General features: G+C 36.3%; 1 protein-coding gene across 9 annotated transcripts in view; it reads left to right on the forward strand.

Annotated features, from left to right (window-relative positions):
* The window catches only part of lama2 (laminin subunit alpha 2), a 224,090-nt gene that overhangs the window by 68,934 nt on the left and 136,051 nt on the right, over positions 1-19,105 (forward strand). For all 9 annotated transcript variants that reach the window (XM_015369189.1, XM_015369209.1, XM_015369194.1 and 6 more), the window contains exons 4-9: positions 6,594-6,645; positions 7,300-7,490; positions 13,574-13,753; positions 13,926-14,015; positions 18,211-18,328; positions 18,888-19,066. In XM_015369189.1, coding sequence (XP_015224675.1) covers positions 6,594-6,645; positions 7,300-7,490; positions 13,574-13,753; positions 13,926-14,015; positions 18,211-18,328; positions 18,888-19,066 — 810 coding nt within the window. The remainder of the gene's footprint in view (positions 1-6,593; positions 6,646-7,299; positions 7,491-13,573; positions 13,754-13,925; positions 14,016-18,210; positions 18,329-18,887; positions 19,067-19,105) is intronic.

Raw genomic sequence — 19,105 nt, forward strand, 5'->3', positions numbered from 1 at the left:
CCACACACAAAATAACTGTGCCAGCACCTACTTTATTAGTCCAGTGAGATAATACCACATATCATTTGAGGTGGCCGTTAATTTTAATGTGCCTGCATACCAGTTTCATTGCTCTGATGTAATGTCCAGCTGTGACACTAAAACATTGCATCTTTGTATTTGCACCTGAATCCTACCAAAAACAACTTTGTTTCCTTAATCATATACAGATTCTGCTCCCCCTTAATTGGGCTTTTGTTCTCTTGCGTGAAAGTTGTGCTGGAAAGTGCAATCTGGAGTTGGAAGTCGATGTCAGTTTGTTGAGCCAGAGAGAATTTTAAAACGTTTCCGTTTGAGTGACCTGTAAACACCAGCTGTTAAGTTAAACCTCTGTAACTGTGTCCAAAGCAAACTGAGACAAAATGAATCACTCTGTCTAATTGTAGAGAACCCAACCATTCTGGATGTAAGCCTGTAATGGATTTATATGGCACTAAATATGCTTATTTGCATGGTTTTGCTTGAGTGTTCCCAAAAAGCTGGTCTACTGTTCATGTGGCTATCATGTTGAAGAGATATAAACCCCCAAATGTTTAAACTGTGTGTGAATAATTTTATGCTTTTGATGTGTAAGTACTTTAGTGAGAGGGCCCCATTGCCATCCCAGTCAGACATCTACATAATCATCTGGAAAATCCTCAAATTCATACAGGACCATATCTATAAATAGCATCCAGAAAGTATCTAAATCATTGCAATTTTCCTTACTTAGTTACTATATATTACAGCCATGTTGCGCATGGTATTGATTGAATCTATTTCCTCGAAATGTTACAAACAATGCCGCATCATGATAATGTGAGAGTGAGATTTTTGAAACCATCTTTAATTTATTACAAAAATTAAAGTAAGAAATCACATTTACAGTACTTAAATGTTGCCAGCCTTTGTCATAAAGTAAAAATTTGAGTTATGGGGAAATCTCTTTCCACGGGTCATGGTTCTGCCCTTTTCGGTTCTGTTTAAGTTGTCTTTTTTTGTTGGTTTTATTTCCATTTTGTGTCATTCTAGTTGTTTTCTGGCTGTATTTGAGTCCTTATGTATTTCTTGTTTAAATTCTGTTGCCCTCTTGTGTCAGTCTCCTTTGCCACCTTCTAGGTCCTTCTGTCCACACCTGCTTCCAAACAGTTGATTACTCCATTCTTTGTTCTGTTTGGCATATATACTCCTCTTCTTGAGTTACTATTTGCTGGATTATCTTCATTGCCTCCTTAACTCATGTGTTCCCCTTTGTTCTGGTTCCTGTGTTCATTGATTAGTTATTATTGGATTTATGCTTCAGTTGTTACGATTATTTGTTAAATTTGCAAGAAACCACCTCAGCTTCCATCTCTGCATTTTGTGCTTCTAAAAACCTTCACACAACGTTACAATATGAGGGCACAGTCAACATAGCATATTAGATAGCAAATACCATGAAAGGAAACGTCTTTCAACCTCCAAGGCAGGATTTATTTAAGGCAGAAATGTGGGTAAAAATCAACAGAGAAATCTGCAGATTTGAAGATCAAAATGAGCATAGTTAAAAGTCTTCTTTAGAGCTGGCCAGTCATCTATTTTTTTCAGAGGTGGACAGTAACAAAGTGCAAATACTTTACCTTACTGTAGTAGAAATTTTCGCTATTCATACTTTACTTTCCTTAGACACCTTTTTACTGCTACTCCTTAGATTTTTTGCAGTTATCTCTACGTTCTGCTCCTTACATAAAGACTTGTTAGTTTTGTTTCATTTAAGCAAGTTTTACCATAGTTACATAAAAATAATTGGTTTCAGTCAGACATTGTTTTTGTGGTTGAACTCTGTACTGCACTCTGTACTCTGTACTGAGATGTTTCTGAAGTATTTAACCTCTTGTTCGCCATGTACCAAAATAAATAGTTTTTCAAGATGATGAAAAGTTAAATTTAACACTATTTAACACTGGAAATTAAGTATAAGGAAGTTATCATCTAGAATTGAAGAAAAATATTCCTTTAAAAAGGTGTACAGTAACCAGTATATGGTTTAAAGCATATTTCCTTAACATTTTCGTCCTGCATTACTTTCACTTTTATACTTTAAGTGTTACTTTTTCACTTTTACTTGAGTAAAAAGCTTAAGCTGAGTATAAAAAATGTTAAACAGTAGGATTTATACTTTTACTTGAGTAATAAAAACATATACTTTTGACACCTATGAATACTTTCCAATTCCTGTTAGGTTTAAATCATGGTGAGATGTTTCTGAAGTATTTAACCTCTCTCTTTTCCTTGAGAGACTGACATCATGGGCTAGGCATCAGAAGCTTGTTGATGGCTCAAAAACTATTTAAATTAAACTATTTAAATTTAAAAGAGAGATGTTAAGATTCAACGGCTGTAAAAAAATATATATATATATATATATATATTTCAATCAAATATTTAAAAAATATCAACTGCTCAAAAACAGTACCATTCAGTTCAATAATGAAAGTCTGAGTTGAACCCATTAGGTTAATGGGATTTTTCATCATGTTCGACAATTCATCATCATGTTTTACTCATTCATGTGCTGCAATGCTCACAAAACACACAGGAAAGTGTGTAATCTCTACATCATCAAGCAACATGTTAAAGTGAAATTTTTACTGTTACCTTTTTTCCAAACAGTTTTTTAACATAGTTGCCGTTATTTAACTGCTTTAATATATATGGATAATAACTGTAAGGTTGCTGTATTTGCCTTTCAGCATCATCATTTTACTAGAACTATTAAAACTTGTACCTTTTGTATAAAACTCTTCCTCCGCTTAGTGATTTTGTTGATGTTTATTTTATTGTGCATGGATGTTACATGGCCTTTAACTAAACCTGATGAAACTCCCAGGCACCCTGCTGCTGTGAACTTGTACGTCTTTTGCAAAAAAGGGGAACATCTTAAAAGAAAACACATTTAAAAAAAAAAAAAAAGGATTGCAGTCTGGCCAATTAAATTTTATTCTGGCAGAATCTCAAATTAAATCTCTAAACTGTCAGTAAATATGCTGACTTGAAGTGACTTTATCTGCCATCCTTGTGATCTTCAGCAGGACAGTTATCAGCCATTTTATTTGTTGACGCTGTGTTGAGCTTCGGAGGCAGAAGAATTTCTCGTTTGATCTACATCTGATCAAAACCCAGAATGTGACTCACTGAAAAGCCCCCACCCAGTCAAAAAATAAATCCCACATACAAACATATACACTGTATGATTTGACTCGGTTTATCAGGGTAAAACTGCAAGAGTTGCTTGGATCTATCAAAGTGTCGCTCAGATACACATTCACTCTCTTTGTCCTTCAACACACACATGCTGTATTCTGGTAACAGCGACTCTTTGTAAGTGGCTTGAATGACTGGTATAAGGTTACCCCAAAAGATATTTTCTCACACATAGACAAACACACACTGTGGTTTCTCTCTATTCTAATTGCTGCAATATGAAACTGCTTCCTACATCATCAGAAGAAAAAAATGTGGCTGCAAAGAAAAAAAATGTGCAGGAAAAAGAGGGTGGTTACAAGGAGAGACATGGAGTCCGATCAAAAGTTGACTTGTATATAATCTTTGGTTTTGTTTGCCTGTTGGTTTTCCTTTTATCTCTTCATACACATACTTTACATTCAATTAGGTTTTACTTGTCTTCTCACTTTCATTGTCTTGAGTTTGTAAGATGGTTTTCTGTGCCTCTGGTTTTTTTTTCTGATTGTAAAAAAAAGACTGAGGTAGAATTTAGGTGTTATAATTCACCCCCCATTTATATGCATAAGTAAATAAAATATTGCTGAACTTAACATCTGCTATGAGAAATTGGTTTAAGATTTGACAGTTTGAAAAGATGGTTATTTCAAAGATAAATGCCAGTGAAATCAGTTAGTTCCTTATTTAATCGTTATACAGTACCTTGTGGAAGTATTCAGTATCATTGGTTTTTTACCATTTTTTTTGAAATTCTAGTCTCAAGAAGAAAATCAACGTTCAATAGTGAAAGTACGTAATTCCACAAGCACAATGTGAAGAGAACTTAAGAAATTGGGTCTAAACAGCTGTGTAGCCTTAAGAAAACCACCAATCTCTAAGACAAATAGGAAGAAATGGTATAAAATGCTAGGAGGCATAAGGAACTGAGGGTCTGCTGAGTCCAGCATTAACCTGTTCCAGTGTGATGGGTGTATCAGGGTAACAGAAGAGGCTTGTAAATTGATGCAGCCTTAATCTCTTGAGTCTACTGTAACAACCTTCAGGGAAATTGCTATGATTTGGGGTTGCTGTAGTTGGTCTGATCCAAGCTCAGCCGATTACCAAGATATTCCATCAATGTTTTATCTTCCCTAATAGCATAGTCATATTCACAGATAAAAAAGCTAAAATTCATTGGGCTCAAATTGTGAATGAGAGGTTCGTGGAGCATGAGTCATTATTTACTTACATGGATTGTCAACCTCTGTCCAGACTTTAACCTCGGGCTAGGCAATAAATCAGTGAATATCACAATAGACACCTGATTAATATCAATAGAAAAAATGTTCAGTAATTTCACTGAACTCCAATCCGGAGTCACTTGGTATTCTGGTGGATATAGGCAATTTTAAACATCTAATAGGATCAGATTGGATTTTCTTGGTCCTTGTTCAATTAAAAAAAAACACTAATCATTAATGATCAATAATTGACTGGTGTGTTTATGGAACAGCAACCAGAAAAAAACAAAAAAAACAACAACAACAACACATTACTTGGTGTTAGAAGTAATTAAGTATGTTTCAAGTGTTCTCACATGCCTCACAGTGAAACAAGTGGTGGCGGTGTCATGCTATGGGGATGGGTTTCTGCATCAGGGTGTTGGACTCCGTCTAAAGTTGAATTAAGGATGCATGATGCTGAATGCAGGGATATTTTTGATATAAAAACCTATGGGTCTATCTGATTTAGCACAGAATGAAGTTCAACTTCAAGGAAGGCTATGGCTAAAAGCAGGTACAGTATTCCCAAAGTGCGTACGCTTCCTCTAGAGGGTGGGCTTGAAGAACACAGTGAGATTTTTTTTCTCACACAATAAAGATGGGTAAAAAAAAACATTTCCTTTTTTAAAAATGTATTAAACATTGTTTTTAACTTTAGTAAATGGATAAAAATCTGTTCACAGGAAGATGTGCTTAAATAGAAGAAGTTTTTTTAAGATGCATATTTTAGTAAGTTATCCTATGTATTGTAGCCTCTACTTTAACCAAACAGCTCTGCCCATGGTGCTGTGACTCTGAACCATAATTTGAATTCAGTTCTTATTTGATTTCCATAATATGTGTTGTGATGAAGGGGTTGTGTTATTTAAACTGCAATTTTTAAATGTTACTGTTGTTATGATGTGTTCTGGTTATTCGAGGATGATTAAACTTGTCACTTTTAATATGGCTATCAAAAAGCTTTGTTTAGTTGAAAAAGCTTTTTTTTTTTTTTTTACAGCGTTCCATTTTCATCGTTAAGGGAGGGGGGCTCTGCTAAGCAGTATGCTGAAGCAAAGCTTGAGTGGTTTAAAACATGCCTTAAATTATTTAAATAAAGTCAACACAAGATAATTAAGATCTGCAATTTAGAGTTTAAGACTGCTGTTCACAAGAAAAACCATTCAACATAAAGGAGATGGAGTTTAGCCTCAAGATGTGAAAATCCCATTACCAAGAAGTGTCAAGCAACTTCTGGTTGTTGTTGCCACAAATGTTGACTCAGCTAATTACTGACTTAGAGGAAGGGTTAATACCTATGCTCACGGACTTTTTCTGTTAGTTTCTTCTATTTGTTTTTTGCTTGAAAATACTAATAAAGAAAAAAAAACTTAATATGACAATCCATTACCTCAGTTATTTCTTGATTATTTTTATACTGAATTTGTATTTTATAAATCAAATCTCTTCTTTAGTTTTGTTTGCAAATATTTGTTATGCATTCAGCAAATATTTAAGAACATAGTATTACGGTAATTTATGGTAAATTTGGTCATATTTTAAGCCATGAAAAATAGGTTCGAGTTCAAACTGGAAAGGATTTCTCTAGAAAGATCTCAAGCAGTTATACTGATGGCAAACAATGTAACCGTCAGCTTAAAAAAAATCATAAAAACATTTTAAGGATTGTCATTGTCATTCTTTCCATTAGCTTCAGCTTTGCTGTCCACAATGTTGTCCATCATGGCCTCTTTATGGCCTAATCAATTTCTGACCCCCCAAAACTTAGTTTGACCATGTGTAAGTTGCAGGCATGCTGTTTATTTAAATTAAGTGGCTCAATTGTTTACTACCTATGATTTCATGTACCTGAAATAACTTCCAAGTATAACTTTTATTAGACCTCCTTTTTAAAAAAGAAAAGAAAAGTTAAAATCCTGACGTTAAAATCCAATATTTATTATCCATGTATGTTTTCAAGAAAAACAAAACACTGTCTATTAATGTCTTTATTCATTTTTAGAATATTTAAGGAAAAACCTAATGTTCAAAAACTATGCTTTCTTGTCTTTGGGTAGCATTGTAATCATTTATCTTCTCTCTCTCTTCCAGGTTTTCCAGGTTGCTTACATAATAATCAAGGCAGCCAACTCTCCTCGTCCAGGTATGATTTGTCTTTATGGTTCTTATTAAGATGGCAGTAGACTATTTTAAGTTTCACGGCTTTGATAATAAAACCAAGTGTGTGATTAGAGGGATATTTGGTTGCATATTTTCCGCCTTAGTCTAATGAACAAGTAAATCTATTAATTACAACCTTGAGAGCAAATGATCCTCTGAAGAAGAATTAACATAAATTAAGAAATAGGCTTCCATTAAATCACTAATCCCTTTACTTTAGAGTTTATTAATAATAATGTTTGACAATCTTGGAGTCCTGCTAAGGTGCAAGATGTGAGTTTTATTTAGTTATATCCATCTTTCCTGACAGAAATAGGCTTGAAGAGGGTCAACATGGATTTAATAGTTTCGTACTGTATGTTTGCTGCTTGGTGCAGTTCAATCTATTATTTATCTCATCTATTTACCTTTTCCATTAAATGTTCTCCCTTCAATTCTCATGCAATCAGTCAAAGAGTTAACAGTTGGTATAAGGCTTTGACAAATATGAAATTAAACATTTTGTCAATTTTCCATGTATAATAATCAGCATGACCTAAACCGTGGTTTCAGTCATCCATCACTGTTTGTATTGATTGTTTTCTCGTTCTCTTGTTGTCTAGTTGATCTATCTTATCATTAATGTTTTTGTCCACAGGTAATTGGATCTTGGAGCGTTCAATAGATGGAGTGACTTTTGAACCTTGGCAGTACTATGCCATCACAGACACCGAGTGTCTGACAAGGTTCAACATAAATCCGCGGACAGGACCTCCATCTTACACTAGAGATGATGAAGTGATCTGCACGTCGTTTTATTCAAAAATTCATCCTCTGGAGAACGGAGAGGTAAGTCCCACAACAACAAACTAATAAAAAAAAATATATTTAAAAATGCAGCAGGATTTACAATTGATATAACCATCTGAATGTCCTTTAAGGTATAGAGGACGGCCTTTTCTTTCCGGGTGGATCATCTAAATAAGTGGTTCTCTTAACTTTCAGTCATTCTGGTGATATGTTTTCGTAAGGCCATCCTACGTGCTCACTATCTTTTTCTTAATGCGCACTTTCAGCCGCAAATGTCAGGTGAGCTACAGTTTCAGACAGTCATTGAAGCTCACCTTTTTCACCGTGGTTCTTTGAAAAAGGCTGAGGGTCTTAAGAGAAAAAGTGTCTACGAAGTGTATGAGAAGAAAAGAAATGTCATGATCAGTTTTACAAATCGGATCCAAATGCAGAGAAACCACTCAGAGAACAAAGGAAAAGTTTAAATAGGTTTATTGAGGGAGTAATACAGGAGTTGGATCTGAAACTCAGTGAGCTGGTGAGCCGGAACTGGAAGTGAGAAGGGAAGTTCAGTGGTCAGTTCAGGGACCGTGGAAATCTTGGAAGCACTTAGATTATGCAAGATTGGGACTCACGTTTGAGGTGGGCCTTGTTAGTCCTTGAATCCAGTCTGTGTGGTAAATCCAGAGAATAGTGCATACCGGAGGAGTAATGAAGCGGACTGTCACTCGGATTTCCGATGGGTACTTGAACAGAACATTTGGAGGTTTTCCCCTGCCCAGTGTGAACTCGGTTTTTCCTTCCAGGGAGGAGAAGGTCCAGGAATCCAGTAACATAGGAAATCTTCCTGCCAAAGAACAAAGACAAAGAACATTAGTCTCAGAGAAAGAAAGCTTAAATTAGACTCAGCTAAACTCAGCTTGGCTAGTGTTCCCAAAACTGGCAAACACTCTGGCGTCGAGGTAGTGACAGTCCACTGCTCAAATACTCCTCCAGATAATGATCCAATGAGCCGCAGGTGTGCAGGGAGGGACAGCGAAGACAGGGCACCTCCTGTTGGTGGAAAATGGAGACACACAAACAGGCCACACAAACTGGATTCCTAACAAGAAAAGCCTTAGAAGAGGCAGATACATCCCAGAATGCTTTGCACGGAGAACTCTCTTACCAAAGCAGTCTTGCATTTGCTGTCACAGCGGCCGGCTGACACTGCCCCACAGTGGCGACTAGTAATAAAGATGGCGCAGGCACAGCGCAGACGAGGAGGAGTTACATGACCAACGGAGCAAAAAGCAGTGGTAAAAAAAAAATCCTCCACAATACCTTTAAGCTCCAACATTTAATTTTGGTAGTTGTTACATGCTTGGAAAATAACACAACCAACCTAACATAACCATAAATATGTCTTTACTTCATTAAATACTACTGGCATACAATTAAAATATTTAGTTGTATTAACAAATATTTGTGAAGAATATGAGTTTAGGATATTTTATTGATTCAATACCTGATTATTTTAATCTGTTTATTCAAATTGTATTAGTTAGGCTGGATCTTTAAATACAGAAAACATTTTAAATAAATGTCCACCAGAAAAAGGGTAGAAAAACAAAACATACCAAACATGAAAACAGCTCCCTGGTTACAACGTATCAGATAATCTGGTTGACTAGTGGCTAATTGGAGGTAATTGGATGTACTGAGAAGCGAATGTGAAGACAAGATGCTCTGATGACGTGCACAACCATTTAAACATTTTAATCAATAACACAAGTCTCATTCTTTTATTTATTTATTTAATTGCTAGGCGCAGACTCCCACAGCTTGAGTTTACCAGTGTTTACTGCAATGCCGCTTTGATCAGCTTTGTGTGATTGCATCCAGTATGAACAGAGAAGCAAGCCGGCTGTAACTGACATTAATGAAGAGAAAAAGGACTGGAAAACACACAAACACCTTCCCATACACACCAACCTAGAGAGGAAACAAACCAATCACACATTCTCGTGGCGTATACAAGCTTCTAATTGTTGATGTTTTTATGAAAGTCTGTGTGTGTGGATTTTACATGTGTGCAAGTTGTGTATGTGACGTTCGTGCTTGTGTCCTGCGGGGGAGCGCTAGAGGGGGTGTAAAGCTGGGAGATGTCAAGAGCTGCAAGGAACGACGGAGGTGTGTGTGTGTGTGTGTGTGTGGGGTTGACAGCTCCCTAGCCGTCTGATCACAGTGAAACCATAATGAGTCGTAGGCGATGTGTCACTGCATCGCACACACATTCGCAATGTCACCCCAATGCTCACACACACGACAGCACACACATATAACTATCTTCTTCGTTACTTCCAAGTGTGCAGCTTACACCCATCAAGTGTTCCCCCTTGACATGCACACACACACACACAAACCCACACACACTGTGAGACTTCCTTTGCTTTTGTTTTTTTTTTTTTTTTTTTTTTTTACAGATGCCAAATGTTGCTTTGGCCACATTAGAGAGACAGACAGATGGCCAGACAGACAATCAGAGCTCTACCCTGCTTATAATGTAGCTGCTTTTTGATTACTGGTTATGTGTGGGAAACATACGCAAAACATCCTTCAGGCTGGTTTAAATGTGGGTAACAGGTAGAAAAGCTCAACGTTTTGAAATTCTACTCTATTTTATCCAGCTGTTTTCTTCTTGTTGTGTTGCTTTGATTTAAAACTATGATGGAAAACATTTTATGATTTTTATTAATATTTTTATTTATAAACTGTACTTTAATAGAGGTTTAGCAGTAAGTTTGTCATGTACGGATGTTTTAACATGTTTACGGTGTTCTGTTGCCTGAGGAGCTGAAAACTATTTTAAAAACATTTTCTAGTTAAGGTCTTAAGGCTGCCATCTTTTTTTTTTGTAAATAATGCTAGTATTTCTTGCTAAGCTGTAATGGATTGTTCTAAATTGGGGGAAAAAGAACATTTAGGATGGAAGAACTCTTGTCTGAAATAATAAACCTGAGTAAAGTCAACAACAGAAAGCAAAAGTTGAAATATGTCAAAAAAATGTTTGCATTTTGTTGCCTTGAATTCACAACACCATTTTTTACAGTGTAACTATTATTTTTAAAGACAAAAGCTTTAACCCTAGTTGGTAGAAAAGTGGTGAACTGTTACAGTACTAGGACACATGTGGACAGAATTGTTGCTACGCCTTGTTCAATGAAAGAAAACCAGCAATGGTCACAGAAAAAACTTGAATCTGGCAAAAGGAAGAATAAATACAAATTCTATGAAAATGAACAAATGAAAGTAACACATTGCTTTTCAATTACGCTTCAATGGAATTATTTAAATAAATGTAGAATAAACTCAAGAAACAGCCTTGGACAAAAATTATGTCTATACCTTTAATGAACCCATTAAAGGTATAGTGGAGGATTTTCCCGAAAATTTGAAAAGAACTGCCCTGTCCACTTAAAAAAAATGCACATGCACAACCCATTACCCGCTCCCGAGAGGGGCTGTCTATTGAACGTCCGCAAGAGTGTGCAGAAGCCACTTGATGCTAAACGTATTTCTCCAAATAGCATGCCAAACTTTATTTGTCCAGTAGAAACTTCGTAACCGAGGCATCTTTTCGAAGCCTGACCTGTGCTTTCAGTGAACGCTTGTTGCATATAAGAATCTCCCAAAAACACTCTGGTCTTGTTTCTCCCTTCTGAGGCCTTTCTCTTCTTCTCATATCCAACTATTCTTCTAGACTAGGGGTGTCAAACTGGTTCCAGAAAGGGCCGTGTGGCTGCAGGTTTTCTTTCCAACCAGGCAATAGCACACCAGACTCCAGTCATCTCATCAAGTGAGTCCAATCTGAGCATAATGACTTGATGAGATGACTGGAGTCTGGCGTGCTGTTGCTTGGTTGGAAAGAAAACATACAGCCACCCGGCCCTTTCTGGAACCAGTTTGACACCCATGTTATAGACACTTTTTCTCTTACAACCATTGGCCATTTTCGAAGAACCGCGGTTATTGGCTAAAACCATAGCTCACCACACATATACGTCTGAGGGTGCGCATTTGAAGGAAAAGATAGCAAACTTGAGATGAGCACGTAGGAGGGACTTACGTAAACAATCACCAGAATGATTGACAATTAGAACCATTTATTTTGATGATCCAACTGTAAAAAAAATAAATCCTTCACAACATGTAGTTTTGCAACTTTCACTCTGGCATTTTTTTAAATATTTGTTTTCAGCAATGGTGTCCTCTTTGGTCATCTCCCATTAAGTCCACTTTGGCTCAAACAACATCGGATGATGTGATCTAAGACTTATATTCCTTCAGCCTGAAGTTACCTTCAATTTCTTTAGAAAGTTTTCTGAGCTCTCTTGTTACTATTCATATTATCCGTCTCTTTTATCTGTCATTAATTTTGCTCCAGGAATATTGGCTACTGTCCCATGGATCTTAAATTTCTAAATGTGCAACTGTAGTCACAAGATCTTCAAGGTTCTTGGAGGTTGTCTTATAACCTTTAATATGCTTTTCCATAATTGTCTTTCTAAACATCTGAGAGAATCCTTCCTTCTCTTCCTCTGGGTCATGTTGAGTGATGTACAAACTGTGCAAACAGACAGTGCAGAAACTACCTTTATCCCTATATAAAGGCCGACTACATGATTATAAAATTGTAGACACCTGTGATGCAAACCAGTTTACACACCTTAATTCAACCTTTAGCCACATTATTTTTAGTCTTTTCAATCAACATCTAGGCCTGTTTCAGGTGTTCATATTTTAAAATCATTCTGCTGAGCAACGGGTTAAAAGCCCGACTTTTATTTGTTTTTTTCAATAGTACTTTTATTTAATTTTATTTTTCTCAGATTCAAGTTATTTCTGTGACCACTTTGGGTTTTTTTCATTAAACTATGGGTACCTGCACTTTTGTCCATTTTTGTATTTTATTATTCAGTCATTTTCTCTGTTTTCATTATTGATATGTGATTGTTACTGGTGCATGTCACCATGAAACCCTGGACGTGCATAGCTCAGCAAGAGTGCACTTTTCTACAAAACACCGGTGTTAAATTGGACCTGGTTTCTGTATCAGTTAGTGTTGTTTTTGAAAAGTTTTCACGTTGAAAAACTACTTTTACACAAATATGTAGATGTGAACTAATTGAGCAGGTTTACCTTAAGCTGCTCTCTGAAGATCATTACAACTATATTCTAGCATAAGTTTCCTCATATCAAAGCTTTCCTGAATAGCTCAGTCAACCCCTAGGGGAGGCATAACAAATAGTTTAAAGAGCTAAACAATTATGAAGTATCAGTGTAAATTTGAAAATGGTTATCCACCTGTCAAATAGCCTTTAATTTAAAGGTTTAAATATTTAAGGTACCTTGAAGCCAAACTGGATCACTCCTATACTCTTTATAGAATAAAATGATGACTAGAGTACTTTATTTCATTTACTGATCACCATATACTGTATGGGGTGAAGCATTACAGATTATTTAAAAAATGAAGCTAAACTGTAATATTCAACACACTTCACTTGCGCTGTCACAAACAGGGGAATAAAAAGTTTTTTTACTGAAGAAACTTAAAGAGAAAATACATTTTGTGTAGTTATTTGATAGATTTTAAGTCTCGAACAAGATCGGACCACCGATTCTATAATCTGGACAGACAGCCTACTAGGTAGATACCCAGCCTCTCCCACATTCCCATGTTTAATTTCATGTTCGGTGAAGCTTGCAGGTTATCAGTGGAGCCTGAACTGAAGTGTGAGCAAACTGTTTTTATTCTGAAATCATTTTTCTGCACTTTGAATCTTACAGTTTGGGTAGGAGGGAGTATTTGCAATGATTTTGTAAAAGCATTACTGAGATTTATTTAGGATAATAAATAAATAAATAAATAAATAAATAAATAAATAAATAAATAAATAAATACTAGCACATGCAACAGACGACTTCTAATTTAGATTATAGATGTAAAAAGTATTTGCTAATCAAATATCAGATAACTCAGATGTCATTTATTTTATAGGAATTTGCAACTTACCAAGGCGTTGAAGCTGAAACTTTTATTTTGAATCTTGGCACCATGGCTCGATTCACTATATGTACACGTATCCCTCTGATTATAGATCCACACATCTCTGATCAATGGGCGGCCCAGTGCAGATGACCCATCTCCAACCCTGCTAAACTTTACCTCTGCCCGCTACATCAGGTTGGTTTTCCAGCGAATACGAACGCTGAACGCCGACCTCATGACTCTGACACTCAGGGACCCCAAAGATATTGATTTCATTGTGACAAGACGGGTAAGAGAAAAAAGCACAACTCTTTTTATGTTCTGTTCTCTTTTCTTTTTTTTATTCCTTTTTTTCAAAATAGCAAGATTTCATCTCATTTGGTCTTTCACATTTCTTTTTCTAAAATCAATGCTCAATGCACCCTCATAAATGTTGCACATTTTCTTTCTTTTCTCTTCAGTATTATTATTCCATTAAGGACATCTCAGTTGGAGGGATGTGTATCTGTTATGGCCATGCCAAAGCGTGCCCACTCAACCCTGATACAAAGGTACAACACTCTCTGCTTCTAAGTCCAGTTAACAAAACCAAACAGGTAATGAAGCACTTCCACAGTACTAAACTAGAGCAAAGAAAACCCACAGGCTTTTTTTTATTTATAACCTCATATCAAACCTTTTGAATGTATGTGTATGTAAATGCCTTTAGGGAAGCAGGTGACACAGCAAAGGTTTGTCTCTTATGTGACTTCAAACACAGGTGTGTTAGATACCAGACATCTGATCTTTTTCTTTTTGTCTCTCTCTGACCACACACACACACACACACACACAGACACACAAATGCTTAATCGTGTGTGAACTTTAGATGTCCTGAGGCCCAAATACGCAGTGTTACTCTGATGTGACACTGGTGTCTTGTCCCTCTGTGATGATCGCAATGAAAAGAAGTGATATCAGTAGTGTGTATGGAGCTCCAGTTTCCTACTTTTTCTCACCTCACCTTCAAAGGTTATGTTACAGAAGTGTTTACACTGACTAGAAAAGCCTTATCGGTTTGATAACATTGATATTTACATGTCCTGGCAATTTTTTTTTTCCTTTTATTTTAATATCAAAGGTCTCTGTCTTCCCTGATTGCATCACATTTACATTGCATATTTATTCATACCTACTGAACCTAAGAATTTCAAGTGATTATTAGATTGATTTAGCATAATAAATAACTTTATCAGCTGTTTTTTGAAGGACTCAGAGCTTTCATCATAAAATATTTTTGAACAAAATAGATCATCAAATCAAAGGAATATACCAGGAAGATCAGGTGTAAAATTGTGAAAAATCTACTGTTGATCTAGTTTATGAAATAATATGCCAAGCTTTTAAAAGCATAGCACAGTCGAAACAATGCAGGTGTCTGACCCAGCCATTGATGACGTTTAATCTACACTGGCTTGGAAAAAAAATTCTATTAACCTTACAAGACTCCAAAATGACAGCGGTAACTGGGCAAAGTGAAAAAATATACTTGTCGTGGAAAAATCCTGCCTTTTTGAAAAGGAGAAGCAACTGACAGACATGAAAGTAAGTTCGTAGTAAGGTGGTCTTATGGTAAAAGAGTCATGGATAGAAAGAAGACTACAGTTTAAAGATAACCCGCAATTTATCCAAGATAAATATAATAAACAAACAAAATAAAAATGCACTAATTATCAGATTTCACGTACAAAAAATACAGTACGTAATTATTTTTTTTTTTTTTTACAAAAGTTTAATGTCTTATTTGCGATTAAGCACACAGGTCTGCATGTTGATAGTCTACTGTTTTATGTACTGATGACAATGGAAGACAAATATATTTTCCCAGGAAAAGCCTCTGTCCCAAATAGTGGCAGAAAGTGAAAGTAGTGTCTGTTAAAAACAATGACGTTATGATGCTTTGTTTTAGTAGATGTAGATAAAGGTGATTAAGTAAAAAGCGAATTAGTACAGTACCTGTAACACAACAGTTTATTTCCAAAATAAAGCTATTTTGGAAATAAACTGTTGTGTAGTGTGATGAACAACTGCAATGATTTTAGGCCAATTTTGTAGAACCCACCATGAGACTGGATGCCAGCCTATACCCCTAATGTGACTGAAGGTGCTTGAGATCAAAACCTTACTATATTTATGAGAAATCCAAGGCTGCACATCACTCCGAACACACCATTTCCACCTTTAAAGACAATGCATTTGACACCATCTAGCAGAGTTGGGTTGATCTGGCTCATGGGAAGATGGAGCGTAATATAGGTTGAACCTGGAAGAAATAATGATAGTTCAGATATTCTCCATCCAATCTTTCTGAGACATTGAATTTTGTGGTTGTAACACAAAAAAATCATGTCAATTTACTTTCATATGAACTAAACTAATTATGAATTTTTGCAAGGAACTGTGAAAACAACATGCAGGTTGGTGATTATTGTCTATTTTTAAGCCTTTTTAAAAATCTTATCTGGCCAGGATGTGGCCCAGCCGATCCAGTTTGTCAGTAATGTTGGGGAGATCAGATTGGTCTCCTTTCTTTAGACACAAGTTTAAAAAAAACAAATGCAAGAGAGTTCAGGAAAGGTCATATTGACTAAAACTCTGTGTTGCTCAATTTCTCATATAGGCTCGGCACTATTGTTTGGGCCACTCTATAAGACTGGAATTGAAACACTACTCCAGACATTTTAAATTGAGAAACCTTCCTTGATGGGAAGCGAAATGTCTTCTAAGTTGGAAAACAAAGTTCGGTGGATTGTTTTTTTTTTAAAGTCGTAGGGAAACGGCTGTTCCAACCGTTGCATTTTCGAATTCTTCCAAGTGGTGCCCGACTTTACACGAGTGAATAAAGTGAATGTGATTGGTTGTTTATCAAGAGGGCGGGATTGTTGTAGCGGAAGATTCGCAAGCAAGTTTGGTTGTGGCCGGTTGGTCGGAAGCATCTTGCTAACCAGTTAGCAACTTAGGGCCAGTAGGTTCCCTATGGGAAATTACATTGGGACCAAGTAGCACTTAGCAACGACATGGCCAAGAAACGCTATGGACAGCGGAATCATGTAAGAGGAGGAGAGTTTTGTGTTGGGGGTCTTGGATGTGTCTCCTTCATCATACGTTTTTTATTTAGAGGAGAAAAGCGGGGACGAAGTTGTTGTGGAAGAGGACGCCAGGGGAGCATAAGCTTGATTTGGTGTAGAAGGCTTACAGCTGTAAATGTTTGAGCCCTTGCCTCGCAACGCTGCCATTTCTGTTAGCTCTACGCCTGCCAAAGACACAGACGTTCATCCCCGTGAACACTGGGACAGAACTCAATGGGAAAGTAAATTATTCTTATTTCAGCCGTTGCATATATTAGCTGCAACATATGAATCAAGATGCTCTGACCGATGAAATTTGATTGACAGATGACCGTTGATATATGATTGGCCGAATTTAGGTGTACAAGCTGACGTATAACTAACTGGCCTGCATAAGATAACAAAAGAAACCCCACAAATTTTAAGACAGGATTTATTTTTAAATAGATATTTTCTAAATTTTGGGATGATATCGTCTGATAAAGAGTACATTTATATACATGTTTAAGCCAGTATGATTTGACTTTCAAATATGACTTCCCTACAACTTTATGTTTTTTAACTTTTTTGAAATGACTATGACCTGGGTGACTGAGCATCTTTACCAGCACTCATCGCTATAGTAACTGGATGCCTGTTTTTTGGTTTCGGAAGAGAGGGAAAAATCCTACTTCCAAAGAATCCAAACATGGCCTTTTACTTTGCTTCTGTAATGCAGCTTATTTTATCTAGTGAAAATACCAGCACCCTCACACAATAACTCAATTCACAGAAAATCTTCAACTGAATTACTGGAGCCTGGATTTAGCCATAATTCTGTAACATTCAGCTTTTCGCTGGCCGTGTTTTAGTTTAGGATTTATTCCTCTCATGGGAGAATAGTAGGAAACCAATTTTCTATTTACTGTTGAGCTGGAAGGCCAACAATATTCTTTCAGTGCAACCTGCTCTCCTGTGGAGCCACTTGGCGTTTGTTTGGCTTTTAATGGTTTATTCCTGTTGTTAGTTGCTATTTTAAGTAGTTTTATTTTAGATTTGTAGAACATTTTTAAAATTATAAATCAGTTTTAGTAAAATCTTCAAAGAATTTTAATAATATTTAACTTTTTCTGTTACTGATAATTGATGCTGAGGGGAAACTAAATATGTTCTGTAGAGAATGAAAGGAAATTTGAGATTCTGCCGGGTTATTTTGGTTGATGAGCACAATAGTGTTCCATTATAAAGATATTTAATGTGAAATGGTACTAGACCTTTTTTAATTTACATAATATTATTAAAATATGAAGTAATTTTTTTTTTTATTATTCATACAGGATATCCAAGTTGTGTATTTTTCTTTTAGGTAAACCACATTTCTTTTCTTTCCAAAAATTGGATTTGTTCAGATTGTTCATTTGATTGATATACCTTTCAGGCATGCTACCACTCAAGTCTCAATTATTTTAGCAGGACCTCAACAGCTTGTGTTGAGGAAATGAATAAAGTGGAAAACCACAGAGTTCTCATTCTTTCTGTTCAGATGTGTAACAATCCCTTCATAATCAACTTCCAGTCCACAGAGAACCAATAAATCATAACAGGCTCAACATCTGTTAAACACATAATGACTCTGTATTTCTTCTCCCTGTCTATGTAGAAGTTTAGCTGTGAATGTGAGCACAATACATGCGGGGAGAGCTGTGATCACTGTTGCCCGGGTTACCACCAGCAGCCATGGATGGCGGGGACCTTCCTCACCAGACATGTCTGTGAAAGTAAGGAAAAATGCTTACCTTATTATCCCAGGGCTATGTTGAGCTTTTCAAAACACTTCTCCTGGTTTTAGAGCAGGGCTCCAAGAGTTGTGGTTGCTCATGTTAAGCTGCTTATGTTTCATTAAACTATATTTAAACCTATTAAATGGATAACCAGCATGTTTTAGAATCAAGCAATAATTCCTTCCAGCCAGATGGAATCAGACTTTAGAATTACTGGCTATTAAAAAAAGTTTCCTCTTACCTTCAACCTTGATAAACAGCAGTAAAAGGCGGATGTAAAAAGCTGTTTTTCATCGAACGGGTCATAAAATGTACTGCTCTGCTCAGTTTTACACAGGTTAATTTATCACCTTTGGTGTCTTGACAATGACATAACATAATCTATAAAGAAAGTTTCTACTGGAGTTGAAATTAAAGAACCAAATGTTAAAAATGGAGCAGCACCAAAGCACGTGTTCTAGTTTGCCTTAAAGAACCTGAAGGGGTATAAGAATAGTTCCTTTTTTACTGCATAAATTTGGCATAGCTTTTTATTTTTATCTATTTATGTTTTCAGAGTGCAACTGCCATAATAAGGCAGAGGAGTGCTACTTTAATCAGACTGTGGCTGATCTATCACTAAGCCTTGACATTCATGGTCAGTATCGAGGTGGTGGCGTCTGTACTGGCTGCCGGGACAACACAGCTGGAATCAACTGTCAAAGCTGCATTTCTGGTTACTACAGACCTTCAACGGTATGTTTAATATACCTAAACGTTTCACAAAGGTGTTTA

This window comes from Cyprinodon variegatus, unplaced genomic scaffold (genome assembly GCF_000732505.1).
Source record: "Cyprinodon variegatus isolate N-32 unplaced genomic scaffold, C_variegatus-1.0 Scaffold37, whole genome shotgun sequence".
NCBI lineage: Eukaryota > Metazoa > Chordata > Actinopteri > Cyprinodontiformes > Cyprinodontidae > Cyprinodon > Cyprinodon variegatus.